Genomic DNA, 18382 nt, shown 5'->3' with positions numbered 1-18382 from the left:
GGAAGGTCCCAGGTTCAGTCTCTGGCATCTCCAGTTTAAAAGATCAGGCGGTACGTAATGTGAAAGACCTGTACATCATACCCTGGAGAGTGGCTGCCAGTCTGACGGACCAATGACTTGATTTAGAATGAAGTCGTTTCATGTGCTCAAAGTGAGTGCATGCCAAGATCAAAGATGGATAATGGAGAGAAAGTTCTATAATCTACTATTCTGATTAATGTGTAAAACTCCCATGTAAAGCTTCAGTTAGGTAACAGTGATTTTTGCACCTGGAACAATCTTGGTAAGCAATCTTAAGATCTCCAAGTTCTACTCTATGATGGCATTCTCATTCATTTCAGTAAAGAGCTCATACAACATTACAACTTGTTTTTCACATAATGCTGCTTTAAGTTAACATAAGCCGCCTGTCATGAGTCCTCCGGCCACTCCCCATGCCTTTGAGCTGTCCCATTGAAGGATTATGAAGTAACTTGTTTGGTTTTGGAATGGCAGACCTCCTAAAAGTACAGCTGGTTAAAATGCTGAACGAAGCAAGATGAGAAATGATTAAAGAAAATTAGGAAGTATGTATAATATGTCCGAGCTGCATATAATTTGTTTATATTTTGTGAAGTGTAATCATACTGCTTTTTGTTAGAAATCATAAAGCAAGTTGTTAAAGATGAAAGCATAACAGAAATGTGAACATTTACCTTTTCCGGCACTGTGATTGTTTCATTTTCACTATAAATGTAATAGAGCCAACAGGTTCAGTGATAAGCTCCTGAACTTGCAAGTAAGGATTGCAGCTTTGCCATGTCTTAAATTGGCCTTTGTTATCCATCCTAATTTCATGGCAATGAACAGTTTAAATGGGCATTCATAAAAATAATTCATTATAGCAACAAACCTGTTTTGTTTCCCATATTCTGTGGCAACAGCATACGAGGATGAAATCCTGGAATTCCAGAAGAATGAAACTTACCACACAGCTGTATTACTACTACTAGATACTTCGCTAGTTCCAAATGTTCTTGAAGGTCTTGAATAATTATTCAAGATTGAATGATTGGACTACAGACACTTCTCAGCAAAATTTATCAGCCCTGCTGCAAACTTTCCACAACAGATAGAAACATTCCAACAGGGTAATAGAAAGATCTCAGAAGCTAATCAGGGTCGGCCTTGGTTAGTTATTGGATGGGAGACCTCCAAAGAAGACCAGGGCTGCAGAGGCAGGCAATGGCAAACCACCTCTGTTAGTCTCTTGCCATGAAAACCCCACCAGGGGTCGCTGCCATAAGTCAGCTATGACTTGAGAGCACTCTCTACCACCAGGTTTCTGGTTACAAAATTTCAGGAAACTAGTTTTCAGGAAACGTTCAGTTATCAAATTACCTTGTGTCCTAAAGAAGTGTCATTGGGTTTTTAAAAAAATGTTGAGAAGGCAGGTGCTAGTGGCCCAACGTTGGGGAAGGAAGCTATCATATAGTGACAGAACGATGACATGGAACATGAAGTGCTGCTTTCATTGGCCAATTTGATTCATTTTCATAACTACAAAGGAGAGGCAGACACAAATTTGCTGATGATACTATATTTTTTATTATGTGCTGCCACCACCCTGTCATTACGACAGTGATACATATGCGGACGCAGGAGGGAAAGTGAGTCAGGTTCTTGTTTTTTAAGAAGCCTCGTGGTTTGGCCTCTCTGTGGGTTCTGTTTGTTGGCCACATTAGAGTGTGATAGGCTTGTTGGGAAGTAGCTTTCACAGAAAGATTAGAACAGTGTTTGCTTTATTTACCCCTGTTTGGAGATAATTTGAAATTTTCGCTCATGAAACGAGTTGCATGTTTTTCAAAAGTGCCAAGTGAACCTGCAGAGACTTGTAAAATAGTAAAGAGTCCAGTTGCACCTTTAAGACTGACAATGCAAGTTGCATCTGACGAAGAGAGCTGTGGTTCTCGAAAGCTTATGCTACAATAAAGTCGGTTAGTGGCTGATTCCGCACACGTTGGATAATGCACTTTCAATGCACTTCATCAATCGTTTGAGGTGGATTTTTTGTTCCGCACACACAAAAATCCGTTCCAAATGATCTATAAAGAGGATTTGAAGTGCATTATCCAACGTGTGCAGAATCAGCCCATCTTAAAGGTGCTACTGGACTCTTTACTATTTTGCAACTACAGACTAATGCGGCTAATTCCTCTGGAGAGATTCGTGGTGTCTGTTGTTAACACTTGCAATCTCCTGTTTGAAGCAGACAGCTCCGGAAAGGAACGACCTTGAATGAGTTACCAGGAAGTCAATTGTAATTAAACTGTTTGTATCTTTTGAAAGGGGCATGTGGGGCCTGCAGTGTCAGATCTCCTCTTTCTTGTGATTGCTGACTTGTGCAGGCGAGTCTTGTTGATGGGACTAAACCTGTGCCAATTCCTTTTCTGTTTCCTAGTATCCAATAGTCAATGTAAGAAGGTTTCCACCTGCGTGATGGCCAAAGGAAAGGCAGCCCCCAAGTGTTTTTCGTGTAAGGTGCCCAGTTGCTCTCTGCTCTGGGGTGTAGATATCGTTTGGTGTTGGGCCTTTCTCTCTCTCTCCCTACTGGTTGGATCCAATCAGAAAGCAGCACCGTGGTGTTGGTTTTTCTTTTTGTTCAGAAGCTGTGGATAAATTTGAAAGCCTTTTCGCTGTGCCGTGTGACTTGCTGGGATTGCAAAGAGAATACTCAAAAAGTTAGGACCTTTTTTTTAGCCATTCCAGAGAAAAAGACAACTTGGCATGCTGATTTTGCATAGATCCTTTGAATGCAGTTCTGCATTTCAGGGTGTTTTAGCCCAGTGATCCCCAACATGGTACCTGTGGGCACCATGGCGCCATTTGCTGTGATTCCTGGTGCCCACTGCCCTCTTTCCCAAAGCAAAGAGCCGATGCTGCTTTGTCTCAGCAGAGAAGGAGCTGCCTCCAAAAAGTCTAGGCAGTATCAATTTTGTTTATTTATTTTACTTCATTTATACTTCACATCCCCAGTAGAGACTTGAAGTGGCTAATGTCATTCTCTCCTGCATTTTATCCTCATAACAGCCCTGTGAGGTAGATCATCAATAGCCAGTTGCATCAGTGCACCAGAAGTTCCAAAATGGCGATCTGGAAATCAGCCGGCGGGCTTTGAAATTTGTCCATGGCTTTATGATCCGTGCATTTCCCTCCCAGATCAGTAATCCCATGGCTATTAGTGAAAAGAAGATAAAGTGGTCACTGAGTTGCAAGAACAGGGGCAAGTGAGTCCTCCTCCTCTTCTAAAGAAGAAAAGAGTCCAATCCTGAGCAGAGTTATACCTTTCTAAATCCATTGAAGTCAATGGGTGTTTCATGCCCCCCCCCCATATGGGGCCTACAGATCCTGAGAAGGGTGGGATTTGGGGGCATGAGGGAACTCAGTAGGCTTTGATGCCACTGATCCATCCTCTATAGCAGCCATTTTCTCCAAGAGAGCTGATCTCTGTAGTCTGAAGATCAGTTGTAATTCTGGGAGAACTCCAGCCCCCACCTGACAATTGGCAACACTAATTGGGCCACTGGCAGACCCTTGTATACAAAGGATCCCTGATGGGTTTGTAGGGTTGCCAGGTCCAGGTTGGGGAATTCCTGGAGATTTTGGGGGTGGAGCCTAGAGAGGGTGGGATTTGGAGAGAGGAGGGGCCTCTCTCCAGAATGGTATAATACCATAGAGTCTACCCTCGAAAGCAGCCATTTTCTCCAGGGGAACTGATCTTTGTCACCTGGAGAACTGTTGTAATTCTGGGAGATCTCCAGCCTCCACCTGGAGGATGGCAACCCTACTCTGCAGGTCCTCCGTCGACTACAATAAAACTTACTTCTCCATGACTCAGTTTGTAGTTTGCCATTTCTTTTGTTCCACTCAACAACCTGCTCCCCAATGGAAGGGCATTTTACAGGGGGGGGGTTGCTTAGTCAGTGCTTATAGCCATGGCATAACATCTACTTCACTCAAGAGATCACCTTCCAGTAGTATCTATACCTATTATTTAGTAGTCCAAGCTTCGCACTGAAGATCACGCTAACATCTGTTTTCACTGTCCGGGGGACGTAGCTTTGCCTCGTAATAGGAACCCTCAAAAGATCTTGTTTTATTATTATTTTTTCTTCAGCTGGTTCTTTACAGCCTTCTTGAAGATATGGCAGCCACCTTCCATGTCTTAATCTTTACAGTGGCAAAAGCTTCCCCCCTCCCCTCTCTCTTTCTTCCTCTTTGTTCAAGTGTCTCCTATAACTTGGGTTCCACCATATAATTTTGTATGCAGGATTTACTTCACAATTTTGCATTCCTGAGATGTTGATGTAACCCAGACGATCCAGAAAGAGCATAGCATGCCAGGAAAAGACAGCCATTCCCAATGCGGAGCACAACTTGTGCAAAAGGCTATGAATTGCCACATAATGAAGTGCTCCTGTGAGATTTTTAAAGTATTCTCTTTCAAAGCAAAAAAAAGAGAGAGAGATCTGTCTAGATAATGGGACTTCCATTAGTCAGAATAATTGATCGCTTTCTGGTGGGGAAAATGGTTACAAATGGTTAAAGGAATTGTGACTTGCATATAACAGAAAAGGTTATTAAGAGCTACTTTGCACCAAATATTGGCAAGCTTATTTCCAGTAATATATTAATCCCTTAGGAAGCAGTGTAGAAATGAATTCTGAAGCCTAGGAGGGTACTCCTAGAAACGTGATCTTACGCTTGCTTGTGAGTTTGCATGTACCTGTACGACATTTCTGGAATTGGTTGACAGGATTAGGTTTCTGTAACCTACCACTTTCCAGAAAGCTAGCTAAAAACTTCCAGACACTTTTTCTTTCAAAGGAACATGCCCAGGAATTGTACTGTGTGTACCCTTCCAAAAGTAAGGTTCACAGACACCGGACTTAGAGCCGTCGCAGGCCATTGCACAAATTAAGAGGTGATTCACAACGAGGATCATGGTTTCGGAAGCTGGTAGTCATGCTTTACATTTTTGGTTGCCCACTGAGGTTGCAATCAGACAATTGTTTTAAACTGATGTACTTCAGCTAAAAGCAGCTTGCATTGTTTTCCTTTCCTCCATTTTATACCTCACAACAACACTGTGAGGTAGGTTAGGCTGAGAGTACATGACTGGCCTAAGGTCACCCAGGAAGCTTCCTTAGCAGAGTGGGGGATTCGAACCTGGGTCTTCCAGATCCTAGTCAGACACTGTAACCACTGCACCACACTGGATGGTGGTTTCAGAGAAATTCAATTTCTCCTGGTTTTACCAGCCATGTATTATGATTGAGAGAATGAGGCTGTGAAGAATGGCCTGCTCAAGGTCATTACTGAGGCAAGATTTGAACTGGGGTCTCTAAAATACAACATTTTTATAATAATAATAACAACAAAATTCAATTTATATATGGCCCTTCAGGACAACTTAATGCCCACTCAGAGTGGTTTACAAATTACGTCATTATTGATGGTTGTTGTGGGTTTTCCGGGCTGTATTGCCGTGGTCTTGGCATTGTAGTTCCTGACGTTTCGCCAGCAGCTGTGGCTGGCATCTTCAGCAGTGTAACACCAAAAGACAGAAATCTCTCAGTGAGACTGTGACACTGAGAGATCTCTGTCTTTTGGTGCTACACTGCTGAAGATGCCAGCCACAGCTGCTGGCGAAACGTCAGGAACTACAATGCCAAGACCACGGCTATACAGCCCGGAAAACCCACAACAACCATCGTTCTCCGGCCGTGAAAGCCTTCGACAATACATACGTCATTATTATCCCCACAACAATCACCCTGTGAGGTGGGTGAGGCTGAGAGAGCTCTGAGAGAGCTGTGACTGACCCAAGGTCACCCAGCTGGCTTCAAGCAGAGGACGGGGTAATCAAACCTGGTTCTCCAGATTATGATCCTGCCACTCTTAGCCACTACACCATTGTGTCACCTTATCTTGTTAGAAGGAAAAATGGGCTTTCCTTATAACAATGCATTAAAATTCAACAAGCATTAGTTATCTTAAGGAGCATACAAATGTACGTTCAAAACAGATTTCACCTAGTTTTCTTCCCATGAAATAAACCCACTCTCCCCCTCCCCACCCCCATTGTACATGTACCATCGGGGAGGGACAATGGCTGAGTGGCTGAGCATCTCCTTTGCTTGAGGAAGATACCAGTTTCAGCCCGTGGCATCGTCATCTAAAAAAGGATCAGTTAGTAAACGATGAAAAAGATGTCTGCCTGGGACCCTGAAGAGCTGCTGCCAGTGAGAGTCAACAACACTGACCTTGATAGCATAAGGTAGCTTTGTGTGTTCGCATGTCCTGGCCAGAGAACTGAAAAGCTGATTCTTATGAAGAACTGGTTTCCCCGATCCTGCAGAGAAGTTTGTACATTTGACTAAAACACAGCAAATACACTTCTATTCTCAAACGTTCTCTGTTTCTACCCACTTTTATATTTAATATCCTCAAAAAGGTGATCTTTTTGCACTGTAGAAGCCCCAGAGGGCCCGGGTATAGCATGACTAGGATTAATCGCACACATGCCTCTTTAAAAATGACAAATTAATATAATGCACAGTAGGTTTTGGGCATGTTCCAAAGTGATTTCCTAACAATGGTGACTGGGTGTGATTACAAGGTGTTTGTTTTTTTCCTTGCTATTAATCACTTCTTTCCTGTCTGGTGGTTACTGTTGGTTGGGACTCTTTACATTAGCGTATGAGTTTCACTGCAAGATTTTTGCCACGTTAGAATTTGCTGATCAGAGCATAAATTAGTATCTCAAGTTGGATCTTGGAGGGGGGGGGGAATCCCCAACACCGAGTCAGATGTCTGACTTCTGTTTGCTTTAATGCTTATGGATTCCGCTACTAAGGGTAAAACTCCATTGCAACACACTTCCTAACCAGTGAAATGCCAAATCTGTCAGGCTGGCCTCGACAGGAGTCTTCATTCGCATTCCTGCTGCTGCTCTCTTCCCTCCAGGGATGTTGAGTTGTTTCTTTGGTAACCTGAGGAGCGGAGAAGAAAATGAAAGAGGTGATACCACAGTCAGGTGGGCAGATCTGGTGATACGGAAACACAAATAGGGGTTAAGACAGCAAAAGGAGAACAAAAGAGGGAAATAATACATATCAAAAGGGTTGCCCTGGGGGGTCCTATCATTTTTCAACATGTTCCCTCTTGCAGAAGCCGGGGACACAGGAATTGTGAAAGGGTAGAAGCAAGAAGGAATCTCAGGCCATTGTTCAATGTCTTGGCCGCACACACTCCTTTGCTGGGGATGCTGTGGTTTTAGGCCCCTGATTCATAGTAGCAGCTCTGCAGACCAGAGCCAGGGAAACCTGAGTTTGTTTGAGTCTTCTGGAATCGTATTTCTAAATCAATAGGGAGCAGCTACATAGAGAAGAGGGGCTGCGGCTCCAAGGTAGAGCATCTGCTTGGCATGCAGAAGGTCACAGGTTCAATCCCCGGCATCTCCAGTTGAAAATACCGGGTAGCAGGTGATGGGAAAGACCTCTGCTTGAGACCCTGGAGAGCCACTGCCAGTCTGAGCAGACAGTGGTGACTTCGATGGACCAGGGGCCTGATTCTGTAAACAGGAGCTTCAAATGTTTCCTGGCGCCAATTTCCTTTCCCAATCCTGGCTTTCCAGTTTTCACCTTTGCATCAACATGGATCCACTTAGATACTTGGCTTGGAATGTCCCAACATTTGGTGCTTGGCCTCAGCTCCTCATCAGCTATTTAAGGTGCCCCTTCACTCCAATATTCTCAAAATTAAAACAGTACCTTCCATAAGCTGAACAAGATTTGAGGATCCTGTCTTTAAGAGTGCCTAACTTAGCTTAAAGTGGCCCCTTGTGTCTGTGAAAAGGAATATGAAGGGAAGGGTTATCTGTAAACACAAAGGAATGCTGAATTATCAGAAGGATAGAAAAGAGTCCAGTAGCACCTTTAAGACTAACTAACTTTACTGTAGCATAAGCTTTTGAGAATCACAGTTCTCTTTGTCAGATGCAGAGGATGTGCAGCTAAAACAAGCCAAGATTCCTTGCCCTATAGACGTGCTGGTTTCAGGGGGTCTCATCAGCTCCATGTAAACAACTCCAGAGCACACAAACAGAAAGCTAACCTAGCACAATTTGTCATTGCATATGCTTTCAATACACACACACACACACACACACACACACAGAAATTTTCTTCTTTGCTCTTCAAGGTCATAGCACTGGAAATGGCACACCGTTTCCTATTCATTATCTCAACTGAAGTTTTTTATTAATTATACCATCCACATGATAAATCATAAGGGACCACTGTTTCTTTCCTATACGTTTTAAAAATTCCTGTATCATACACATTTTCCTTTCGTTTGTCTAGGTTATATTGAAGCCACTGTGATCCCTGCTGGAGCTCGGCGAATCCGTGTGATGGAAGACAAACCTGCTCACAGCTTTCTGGGTAAAAATCAATGTGTGTGCAAAGTGCCATCAAGTCATAACCAACTTATGATGATCTCTGCTGGAGTTTCCAAGACACAAGACAAACAGAGGTGGTTTTGCCATTGCCTGCCTCTGGTTAGCAACCCTGGACTTCCTTGGTGGGTTCCTATCCAAGAACAAACCAGAGCCAACTAAGGGCTGTTTCCACACTACTCACCTTCATCCGGAACGCTGCGGAACGTCACGAAAAAACCACGGAAGATAGCGTCTTCTCGTGCAAGTTTTGTGCGACATGGGCAAAACTCACGCAAGAAGACGCTATCTTCCAGTTTTTTTTGCAATGTTCCGCAGCATTCCGGATCAAGGTGAGTAGTGTGGAAACGGCCCTGGTTAGCTTCTGAGATGTAATGAGATTGGGCTAGCCTCAGCCATCCAGGTCTGGGCAGTATGAGCCACTTCGACTCTGCTTTGCTTCCTAGGTCTGATGAGGTATGGCTAGCCTGGGCCATCCACGTCTGGGCAGTTTGTGCTATTTTGACTCTGCTCAGCTTCCAAGGTCTGATGAGGTATGGCTAGCCTGGGCCATCCACATCTGGGCAGTTTGCGCCATTTTGACTCTGCTCAGCTTCCAAGGTCTGATGAGGTATGGCTAGCCTGGGCCATCCACATCTGGGCAGTTTGCGCCATTTTGACTCTGCTCAGCTTCCAAGGTCTGATGAGGTATGGCTAGCCTGGGCCATCCCCATCTGGGCAGTTTGCGCCATTTTGACTCTGCTCAGCTTCCAAGGTCTGATGAGGTATGGCTAGCCTGGGCCATCCACATCTGGGCAGTTTGCGCCATTTTGACTCTGCTCAGCTTCCAAGGTCTGATGAGGTATGGCTAGCCTGGGCCATCCACATCTGGGCAGTTTGCGCCATTTTGACTCTGCTCAGCTTCCAAGGTCTGATGAGGTATGGCTAGCCTGGGCCATCCACATCTGGGCAGTTTGCGCCATTTTGACTCTGCTCAGCTTCCAAGGTCTGATGAGGTATGGCTAGCCTGGGCCATCCAGGTGACAGAGAGAGAGAAAGACCTGACCCGAATGTTTTTTGCTACAGTGTAAAATATTAGAGAAGGAAATAATAGCCTGTCAGGTCCTGTTCCTTGGGAACTCTGTTCCTCCCAAGGGCCTGTTTTCTAGAACTTCTACTTCTAGGATTTTTTTTTTAATTAAACAAAATTTTATTAATAAAAAGCAATTCTGGGATGTTTTTTTAAACAAAAAGATATCAGTCTGGCAAGATTCAAAAGCAAGTCGCTGCTAGAAAGCACATTGCTATGTTAAGGACCTCTTGACTGGGGATGGCTTCCGTGGTATCCAAATAAAACAAAAAAAGTCCAGTTGCACCTTATTGAAAGACTTATTGAAATAAGAGTTTTCATGAGTCACACAACTTACTTCTTTAGAAATGTGTAGATCCTGCTTAAGCAGGAAGATTACCAGGAGGGGGGGAATTAAACCGGAGAGCAAACATCAAATGTATAGAGGGCTGCCAAGCCCTTGATCAGGGTGGGGGAATCCCCTGCCCCAACCGCCTCACCGGTGCTGCCTGTGGAGTGATGTCACTTCCAGGGGAAACACAAAACGACGACGGTAGCTCTAGGAATCACCAGAAACTAATTTCCCGTGTTTCCTAGAACTCCTGCCATCACTTCCAGGTTTTTCCCAGAAGCCACATAACCGTGTTCACACTGCCACTGCTGCCCCCTATGTCCTTGCCCCCAGTCCTCCTGCCAGTTGGCTGGCTTAGCCTTGCAACGCTACATGTGTAAGGGCGAGGAACTTTAAAAAAAAAATTTTTTTAATGAAATCTTGGATTTTCATGATTTTGTATTTATTGCCAATGCAACATTTCTGCAGGACCTTTTCCTCCCAAAGGCCAAAAACAGCATCCAAGATTACAGCGTGCCATTCTTTTGATCTCTTGCCTGCCGTTGCTTTCTTTGCAGCTCCCATAGCTGCCAGGTTTTTTGTTTTGGGGTGGGTTTTTTTGGTGGACTAAAGTTAACGCCTACACCGAAGACTTTGACATAGCGAAGCCTGAGAACAATGAGTGCCAGTGTTCCTTGAGTACTGTGAGAGCTCTCTGCTTTTTAGGAGCCAGTGGTTTTATTTGCCTTGGTCGGAGCTGGATGCTTGCATGCCAGTTGAGATTTGTCAGACGTCACTTAGGGTGAAGACAGATACGATATAAAAAGAGAGTTCACTGTGTGCCTCTCTGCATCCAGCTTCCTCTCAGGTTTGAAATGACAGCAGTGGCATTCCTGTGAAGCAGACGTTGACTCAGCATTGAATCTTGCCCCCTAGTCCCACACGTGCGTGTGCGTGTGTGTGTAAAGTGCTGTCAAGTCACGGCCAACTTGCAGCGACCCCTTGTGGGGCTTTCAAGGCAAGAGATGAACACAGGTGGTTTGCCATTGCATAACCCTGGACTTCCTTGGTGGTTTCCCATCCAAGTGCTACTAACTTAGCTTCCAATATCCAACATGATGTGTGTGTGTGATATTACCTTATTAATTATTTTAATAGGGAACTTTTTTTTTAAAAAAAGCTTCTCTGGAGATTGTGGGGGAGAGTTTCTTGGGCACATCACAGGGCACCTACCAACAAGTGACATGCACAGCTGGTTTTGGGTTCTACCTTGCAGAACAAATTTTCTTCATAGCTGAACTGTACAGAGGAAAAGTAATTTAGACTGTATGCTGTGGGGAGGAGAAGCTATTTTCAGAAGATTGCAACTGTCTTTAACCTTAATATAAAGAACCTTAGGGGCTAGCTACACTTTTATGTAAGCCCCTGGACTTTTTGATCAGGCATACGTTGTGAGGATGTGCCTGGAACTCCATTCCTAGGTGCACGGGATCCTGACTTGGACTGGGAATGCAGCATGAAAGGACTTCAGACTCCCCACTATAGGATTTCCAACTTTTAACCAGAGCCTGAGATCTTCTGGAATTACAACTGATCTCCGGACGACAGAATTCAGTTCCCCTGGAGGAAATGGCTGCTTGGGAGGGTGGACTCTATGGCATTATTTATTTTTATTTATTTATATTTCAATTTATATACCGCCCATCCCCAGGGGCTCTGGGCGGTGAACAGTTAAAATTGATAAAAACAAGAACTAAAATCAATTTACAAACAATAAAACAAATTAACAAAGTGCAGTGGTGGGGAGAACCCTCCCCCACCCCAAAGGTGGGAGGCTGACATGGCACCGCCCCCTTCAATCACCAAATGCCTGGTGGAACAGCTCTGTCTTACAGGCCCGGCGGAATGATAATATGTCCCGCTGGGCCCGGGTTTCCATTGACAGAGCGTTCCACCAGACTGGGGCCAGGACTGAAAAGGCCCTGGCCCTGGTTGAAGCGAGGCGGTCTTCCTTAGGGCCGGGGACCACAAGTAAATATTTATTTGCTGATCGAAGCAATCTCCGGTGAAAGTACAGGGAGAGGCGGTCCCGAAGATATGCCGGTCCCAACCCGCATATCCTGCTGAGGTCCCTGCCCTCCCCAGGCTCCACCCCTGAATCTCCCAAGATTTTCCCAGCCTTAAGTTGGCAACCTTGTTCCACTCTCATGCCATTTTCATAACCTGAAATGACTGTAGGGGCAGCTGCTTGCTTCACTGGGAGCTCCACGTGTACTGATCAGATACATGAAGGTTTTCTCAATGGGGCAATGGGGACACCTCCCCCCCCCCAGACATTTTAAATCAGAAAAACAGCATGGGTTGGGAGGAAGAGCCAGAGCCCCTTCTCCTTGAGTTTCATGGTCCCGGTTGAATCAGGCCTGTCCATGCCTGGGAATTAAGCTTGTCATTTGTCCACTGGCAACAGGCAGGCTCAACCCTCAGTCTCTCAACCCTTTGATTTGAGGAGCAGGAGGATGCCGTTGAAGGTGACACTCTAGGAATGACCCCCATTCTCTATGTTATTTGCCACATAAATCAGGGGAAATTCCTACAGCATCACTTGAAAGTGACATCACATCCTCCTGAAGCTCCTCCCACCTCAGGCGCTGCTCCCAAATCTGGCCTTTGCTGGCGCAAGTTTGGGAACCCTAGTAGGAATTCCTAGCATGGAAATGCACATCCGACAGTGTAGCCCCAGGGGGAAATGTTATGTGCAGTTATGTCAATACTTTGAATATTTAGGACAAAAGTTACAAACTGGGGGAGGGGGCCCACAGGGTGAGCCGTGGCTCCTGTCTCCAGCTCCATGATTGTAGGTGGCTGAGTGGGGTTTAAACAAACAAAAGGAGAAGCCAGAGCATGGCATTTGGACAGCCGTATGTCCAGAGTGTCGCTCCCTCAGGAATCGCCCTCATCTGTCTCTCTTCTCCCCCCCTCCACCCCATCCTGGTTGCTGCCACACCTTCCCTGCTGCTGCCGTATGGCACAAAGATCGATGGCTTTGTTATCCAAAGCCTAGAAGCAAAACATGGGCAAAGATCCAAAAGCGTAAGCAGGATAATTGAGAGATCAAAGAGCTACAATTTCCTGCCACTGTAACTTTAATAAGTCCTGAGGTCTATGCAAACATAGCCGTGTTTAACCTTGGAGAGATGGCTGGAGCTCATTACCGCTTTCAAAGTTTTGGTTCCTCTGTGGGCTGGCTAGGGTGCTTTGGAAATGAACCGGCTTCACTTGAAATGGATGTTCCATTCACCGCAAGCTGTTCCCCTCCACCTTTGTTGATCCTACGCTGCCCCAATTCATGTTCCTTTTACAAGCCCCCTTGAACAAGAAAATGCCTGTATCTATGAGCCAGGAAGTAAAATGGAAGGAATCTGGGGTTTTAAGAGGAAGATCTTACCGGGTGCAAACTTGCAGAACAAATTTTTAAAAAAATATGGTTTGAGGCATGTTAGAGTGTGTGTGTGAATGGCTTTCCTTTCATCAAACGGAAAGAGTATTATGCTAAATTGGGCAGCTTCCTACCCCACCCCACTCCACCCCAGCATACTCCTTTTAATTACACATCTGGGCAATGAAACAATATTTGTCGTAACAAAATCAGAAAATTAATTTGAGTGGACCTTGGCTCTTATTTCTGAGCTGCTTTTCAGGTTTTGCTGCTTTGCACTTAGCTGCAAAGATTTGAAAGTTGGCCATTGCATTACAGCATTGAAAGGAAATAGATAAAATTCCAGATACCTTTGCCTTGAAATGGCTCCTTTTCTGTGCTTTCTTGCTTTTAACACAGTTAATTCATCATTTTAAGTAAACTTTTCCTACCATCCACACAGATTCCAGATTGGCTTTGAACACATCCAGGGGCCATTTCGTAGAAAAAGAGCTGGAGGAGCTCATTAGCATAACTCATTAGCATAACTCATTCACATATGCCACGCCTCTTGCCATCACCGGAAGTGTGTCATTAGTATAACTGATTTGCATATGCCACACCCCCTGACATCACCTATCCTGGCTGTTTTGGACCCAATCCTGGCCATTCAGGGCTGAAATTGGGCCCAAAATGGCCAAAAGGGTCTGAAAATGGCCAAAAAGGGGCCCAAAATGGTCAGGACTGGGCCACTGCTGAGCAGGAGAGTGATCCACCACCTGTCAGAGGCCCGATCCTGGCCATTTTGGGACCAATCCTGGCTGGCTGGGACCTGATCCTAGCCATTTTGAGCCCGAATTGGGCCGTTTTGGCCCTGATCCAGGCCGAAATGGGCCCAAAATGGCCACAAATCAGGTGTGTGGGGTCACCTGGCATGTGACCTTTTGGGAGAACTACCGGAGCTGTGTTCCTGCGCGTTCCCCCTCAAAATGAGCCCTGCAGATACTACATTTTAATGTAGGATCAGAATGTTGCTGTTGAGTGTTTTGTATTTATGGTTTTAGTGGGATGATTTATATGCTGCTTTGAGCCTCAGAGATAAAGATGGGAGATAAATGTTTTCATAGGTAAGTTTTTTTTTTTAAATCCACAGGTTTACAACAGGTGCACCTGAGAGCCACTCAAAATGAGGAGAGGGGGTGCTTGGTTTTTTTACCACTTTAGAGTACAGTTGGGATGCACTCTACTTTTGAATGCTACCTGACATAAAACAAAATACCCCCGTCTTTACTAAACTAGAACATCAATGAGAAACATCAATGAGAAAGATTTACAATGCAAACCTAAATTGATTCTACCCTCCTATAAGTCCATTGAACTCAATGGGCTTGGAATGAGTTACTCTGCTCAAGATTGCAATGAGAGCAACACAAGTAGGATAGATACTGTCTCTAGCAGCTTCTGAACTGAGGGATGATTCTAAAGTATAACAGAGACGAGAGTGATGTAAACCACTTCGAGAACCCCATGGAGAGAGAGGTGTAAATGAAGTTTTAAAATAATGACAAGGGGAGAATACCAGCAGCTTCTCAAATTGTTGTCTGCTACCAAAAATGGACATTTATCATAGTATGGCTAAACGGTGGCAATCTGTCTTCAGTTATGAATTTGTGTCCCATGCTGTTTTGATTCTTTTTTCCAGCTTTGAAAGATTCCAGTAAGAAATCCATTAATAGTGACTGGAAAATTGAACTTCCTGGAGAGTTTCAGATCGCAGGAACTACTGTCCGGTACGTGCGAAGAGGCCTGTGGGAGAAAATCTCAGCCAAAGGACCTACTAAAATACCACTCCACTTGATGGTAATTTTGAGCTATTTCGATCGTCTTTTCTTCAGCGATTTTTGAGTTCCAAAGTAACTGTGTGCTTCTTTATCTGGTTCCCGACATGCTTTGATTTTTTTAGACCTAAAGAAAGTGCAACCCTTGAAAATTAGGGTGGTATTGTGAACTTAGTGTTGACTTTACTCCAGCAACACCTGGTTCCAAATCCCCCAATTGGCCCTGAAGCTGTCTATGTGGCATTAGGCAAATCACTGTCTTTTAGCCTGACCTATCTGTCACAATAAAATGTGATAAACTCTCCTTGGGATACAGGCAGATACTACTGGATAGTACTGTACTATCAGATACTGGAGATGGGCACAAACTGGGGGGGGGGAACGAACCGTGTTGTTCGTGGTTCATTGCGTTTCACGAACCATGAACTTTTATGAACTTGCCCTGGTTCATGAACTGGTTTGTTTGGTTCATGAAAACGTCACTTCCAGGGCAGCAGAAATTCACTTCCGGGGCTGCAAAAAGCATGCCTGCCATTGCCTAGGAAACTGATTGATCGGCACCAGGCTGTCTGCAATGATGAACCAAAAAACGAACCAAACGAACCGGCCTAAAAGTTTGTGGTGGTTCGTCAGAAACAGGCTCTGATGAACTGCTGGTTCATGAACCACAAATTGGCCTGGTTTGTGACGAATTTTGGTTCGTATGTTGGTTCGTGCCCACCTCTATCAGATACTGTAAAACTGAACTATTGATACCCATTAGTGGAGTTAGTATCTTCATAAAAGAGGTGATGAACTTTTGTTCTGCGGTCATGCCCAATGCCTTTTTTGTGATCTCCTAGTTAACAATCTTTTCATTGATGGTATCTGCAAAGGAACTTGCGAAAAAATTACAAAAGCACAAATATTTAAGGATAACCTGACAATAATAGCACCAGGAAAAACATAAAAAATGTTTTTAATTGTATGTAAGCTGCTGTAAGATAATACTATATTGCTGATATTTAAGGAAAAGCAGAGGGTTACTACTTGATGGAGTTTTTTGTCTTTTTATGTTTTGTAATATTAGTGTGCTCTGACCTGAATGACCCCAGCTAATCCATTCTCATTGGATCTTAGAAGCTAAGCAGGGTTGGTCCTGGTTAATACTTAGATGGGAGACCACCAAGGAAGTCAAGGGTCGCTATGCAGAGGCAGGCAATGACAAACCACATCTGCTCATCTCTTGCCTTGAAAACCCTATGGAGTCACCATAAATTGGCTGTGACTTGATAGCATTTTACACACACAGTGCTAGTGTTGTTAGAACTTAATTGTTTTAATGCAAGCGTTTCCCTGTTTCCTGCTTTAAGAACTTGGTTGAGGACCAAACCAGATGTGATGTGGGATGAGTTCTCCTGATTCCTTTAATGTTCCTTTAAAAGCAGATGTGAGAAGACTTGGATTCAATCTGGGCAGCAACTCTGTGGGATGGAGCGTGTAATCTTTTCCTTACATTGTTCTCCACCTCTAAATTACTTCCCCTAAATCTGTTCTCAGCCACAGGCATCAGGAAAAGACAGTCATGGACCTCCTTCATCAGGTCTATTTTGTCCTTTAGAGGCAGCTTAAGATCAAAATAACAAATAAACAAAGGGAAGCCCACTCAACTTTGTCCAAAGTTAAACCATCCACTTTTAAACTTGTCTGCTTTCAAGGGGATCTTTTGCTTGCCAAGGAGACCCTGAACATCTATTACCGAAATCCCAAGCACTGCACAAAATTCTGGGCTGTGTTCTAGAACACTGAACCAACAGATGGGGTCCAGACACAACCCATCTGAGTCACACGAAGATACCACCCACCATTGTTTTCATCACGTTTTAAAGGTTTTTAAGAAAGACAAGGGGGATAGAGAGAAAGAGAAACTGAACAAACGAGAGAACAGATGCACAAGTTTGAAAAATTAAAGGTGGGTCCCATCATGTTATAAAGTTGGTGCTATATGTGGACCCTGACCTGACCTAGATAGCCCAAGTGAGCCAGATCTCGTCAGATCTCAAAAGCTAAGCAGGGTTCGCCTTGGTTAGTAATTGGATGGGAGACCTCCAATGAAGACCAGGGTTGCAGAGGCAGGCAATGGCAAACCACCTCTGTTAGTCTCTTACCGTAAAAACCCCACCAGGGGTCGCCATAAATCAGCTGTAACTTGAGGGCGCTTTCCAAATATGTGGACCCCAGATCAGAAAGTTTCGATTCCTACTTTAGAGTGTGCTTCCCATTCAGCTGTGAGGGGAAGTGGACTCACTGCTATCCTGATCTCACCACTATCCTGTAAGGGTGTACCTTAGACAACCCAAGTGACTTCCAGCAGCTACTTGTTGTAAGGAGGAATCCAAAGTACAAAAAATCTGGCTTTCTTGGGTAGCTCATCCACTCTTTCTTACCTCCCAAATGAAGAATCTCTGATCAACTTCCAAGAACTCACCAAGATATCCCATGGTACAATTTGAAAACCACTGGTCTAAACTGTGGTGGAACACAGTTTAACAAAGTACAAACCCACCTGGGTAAATGTATCATCATGACCTCCATTTGAAACCAATTATACTCACACGTGCTCGCATACATATATACATATAATATGTGGCTACACAATTGCTTGAAATTGATTTCATATGAGCTCTTAGATTTCTCCAACCTTGTTCCCAGATTGAGATAATAAAGGATCTCTTTTTGTAAGGAGTTTAGACTTTTAAAAAATATATATATCCAAGGCATTTCTCCAAACGCGTTACTGTAAGTATGTTTCTTGGATAAATGAGTGTTTGTGTAGCTAGGTCTGTTTCAGGCCTCCACTTGGCAACCAAAGACAATCCCAGCCCCCGAGATGCTTCCCAATAGGACTGCTTCCTCCGAGCTGTACAGCAAGGTCGTTAGCATCTCGTTTGCTTAAATAAGGGCAGGGTGGGGCTCTCACTTCTTGTGCTGGCGAGCACCGAGCGTTTTGGATCCTGCAAAAAGCTTTAAAAACTATAGCTGATTGTCTGGGTCTGTCTTAGCTTTGGCCTCCAACTCAGACTAATAAAGCTCCTTCTGTAGCTACAGATGTGTCTTTTATTTCCCCCCATCTTGCAAAAGATATTTGTCTGTTTTCATACAGATCAGCAAAAAAAAAAAAAAAAGACTGGTAAAGAGTGCCTGCTTTCATAGAATTAAAGGACTAGAAGGGCCTCAAGGGTTATCTGGCCCAGTATCTCCTTGGAGCCTG

At 44.3% G+C, this 18382-nt stretch overlaps 1 protein-coding gene across 3 annotated transcripts in view; it reads left to right on the top strand.

Annotated features, from left to right (window-relative positions):
• The window catches only part of ADAMTS17 (ADAM metallopeptidase with thrombospondin type 1 motif 17), a 193174-nt gene that overhangs the window by 135458 nt on the left and 39334 nt on the right, over positions 1 to 18382 (top strand). For 2 of the 3 annotated variants that reach the window (XM_055002639.1, XM_055002637.1), the window contains exons 16-18: positions 2441 to 2515; positions 8406 to 8486; positions 14997 to 15154. In XM_055002639.1, coding sequence (XP_054858614.1) covers positions 2441 to 2515; positions 8406 to 8486; positions 14997 to 15154 — 314 coding nt within the window. The remainder of the gene's footprint in view (positions 1 to 2440; positions 2516 to 8405; positions 8487 to 14996; positions 15155 to 18382) is intronic. The other variant, XM_055002638.1, reaches the window with a different exon arrangement.

The sequence above is a fragment of the Eublepharis macularius genome, chromosome 18 (genome assembly GCF_028583425.1).
Source record: "Eublepharis macularius isolate TG4126 chromosome 18, MPM_Emac_v1.0, whole genome shotgun sequence".
Taxonomy (NCBI): Eukaryota; Metazoa; Chordata; class Lepidosauria; order Squamata; family Eublepharidae; genus Eublepharis; species Eublepharis macularius.
This window is presented reverse-complemented; position numbering and strand designations above follow the sequence as displayed.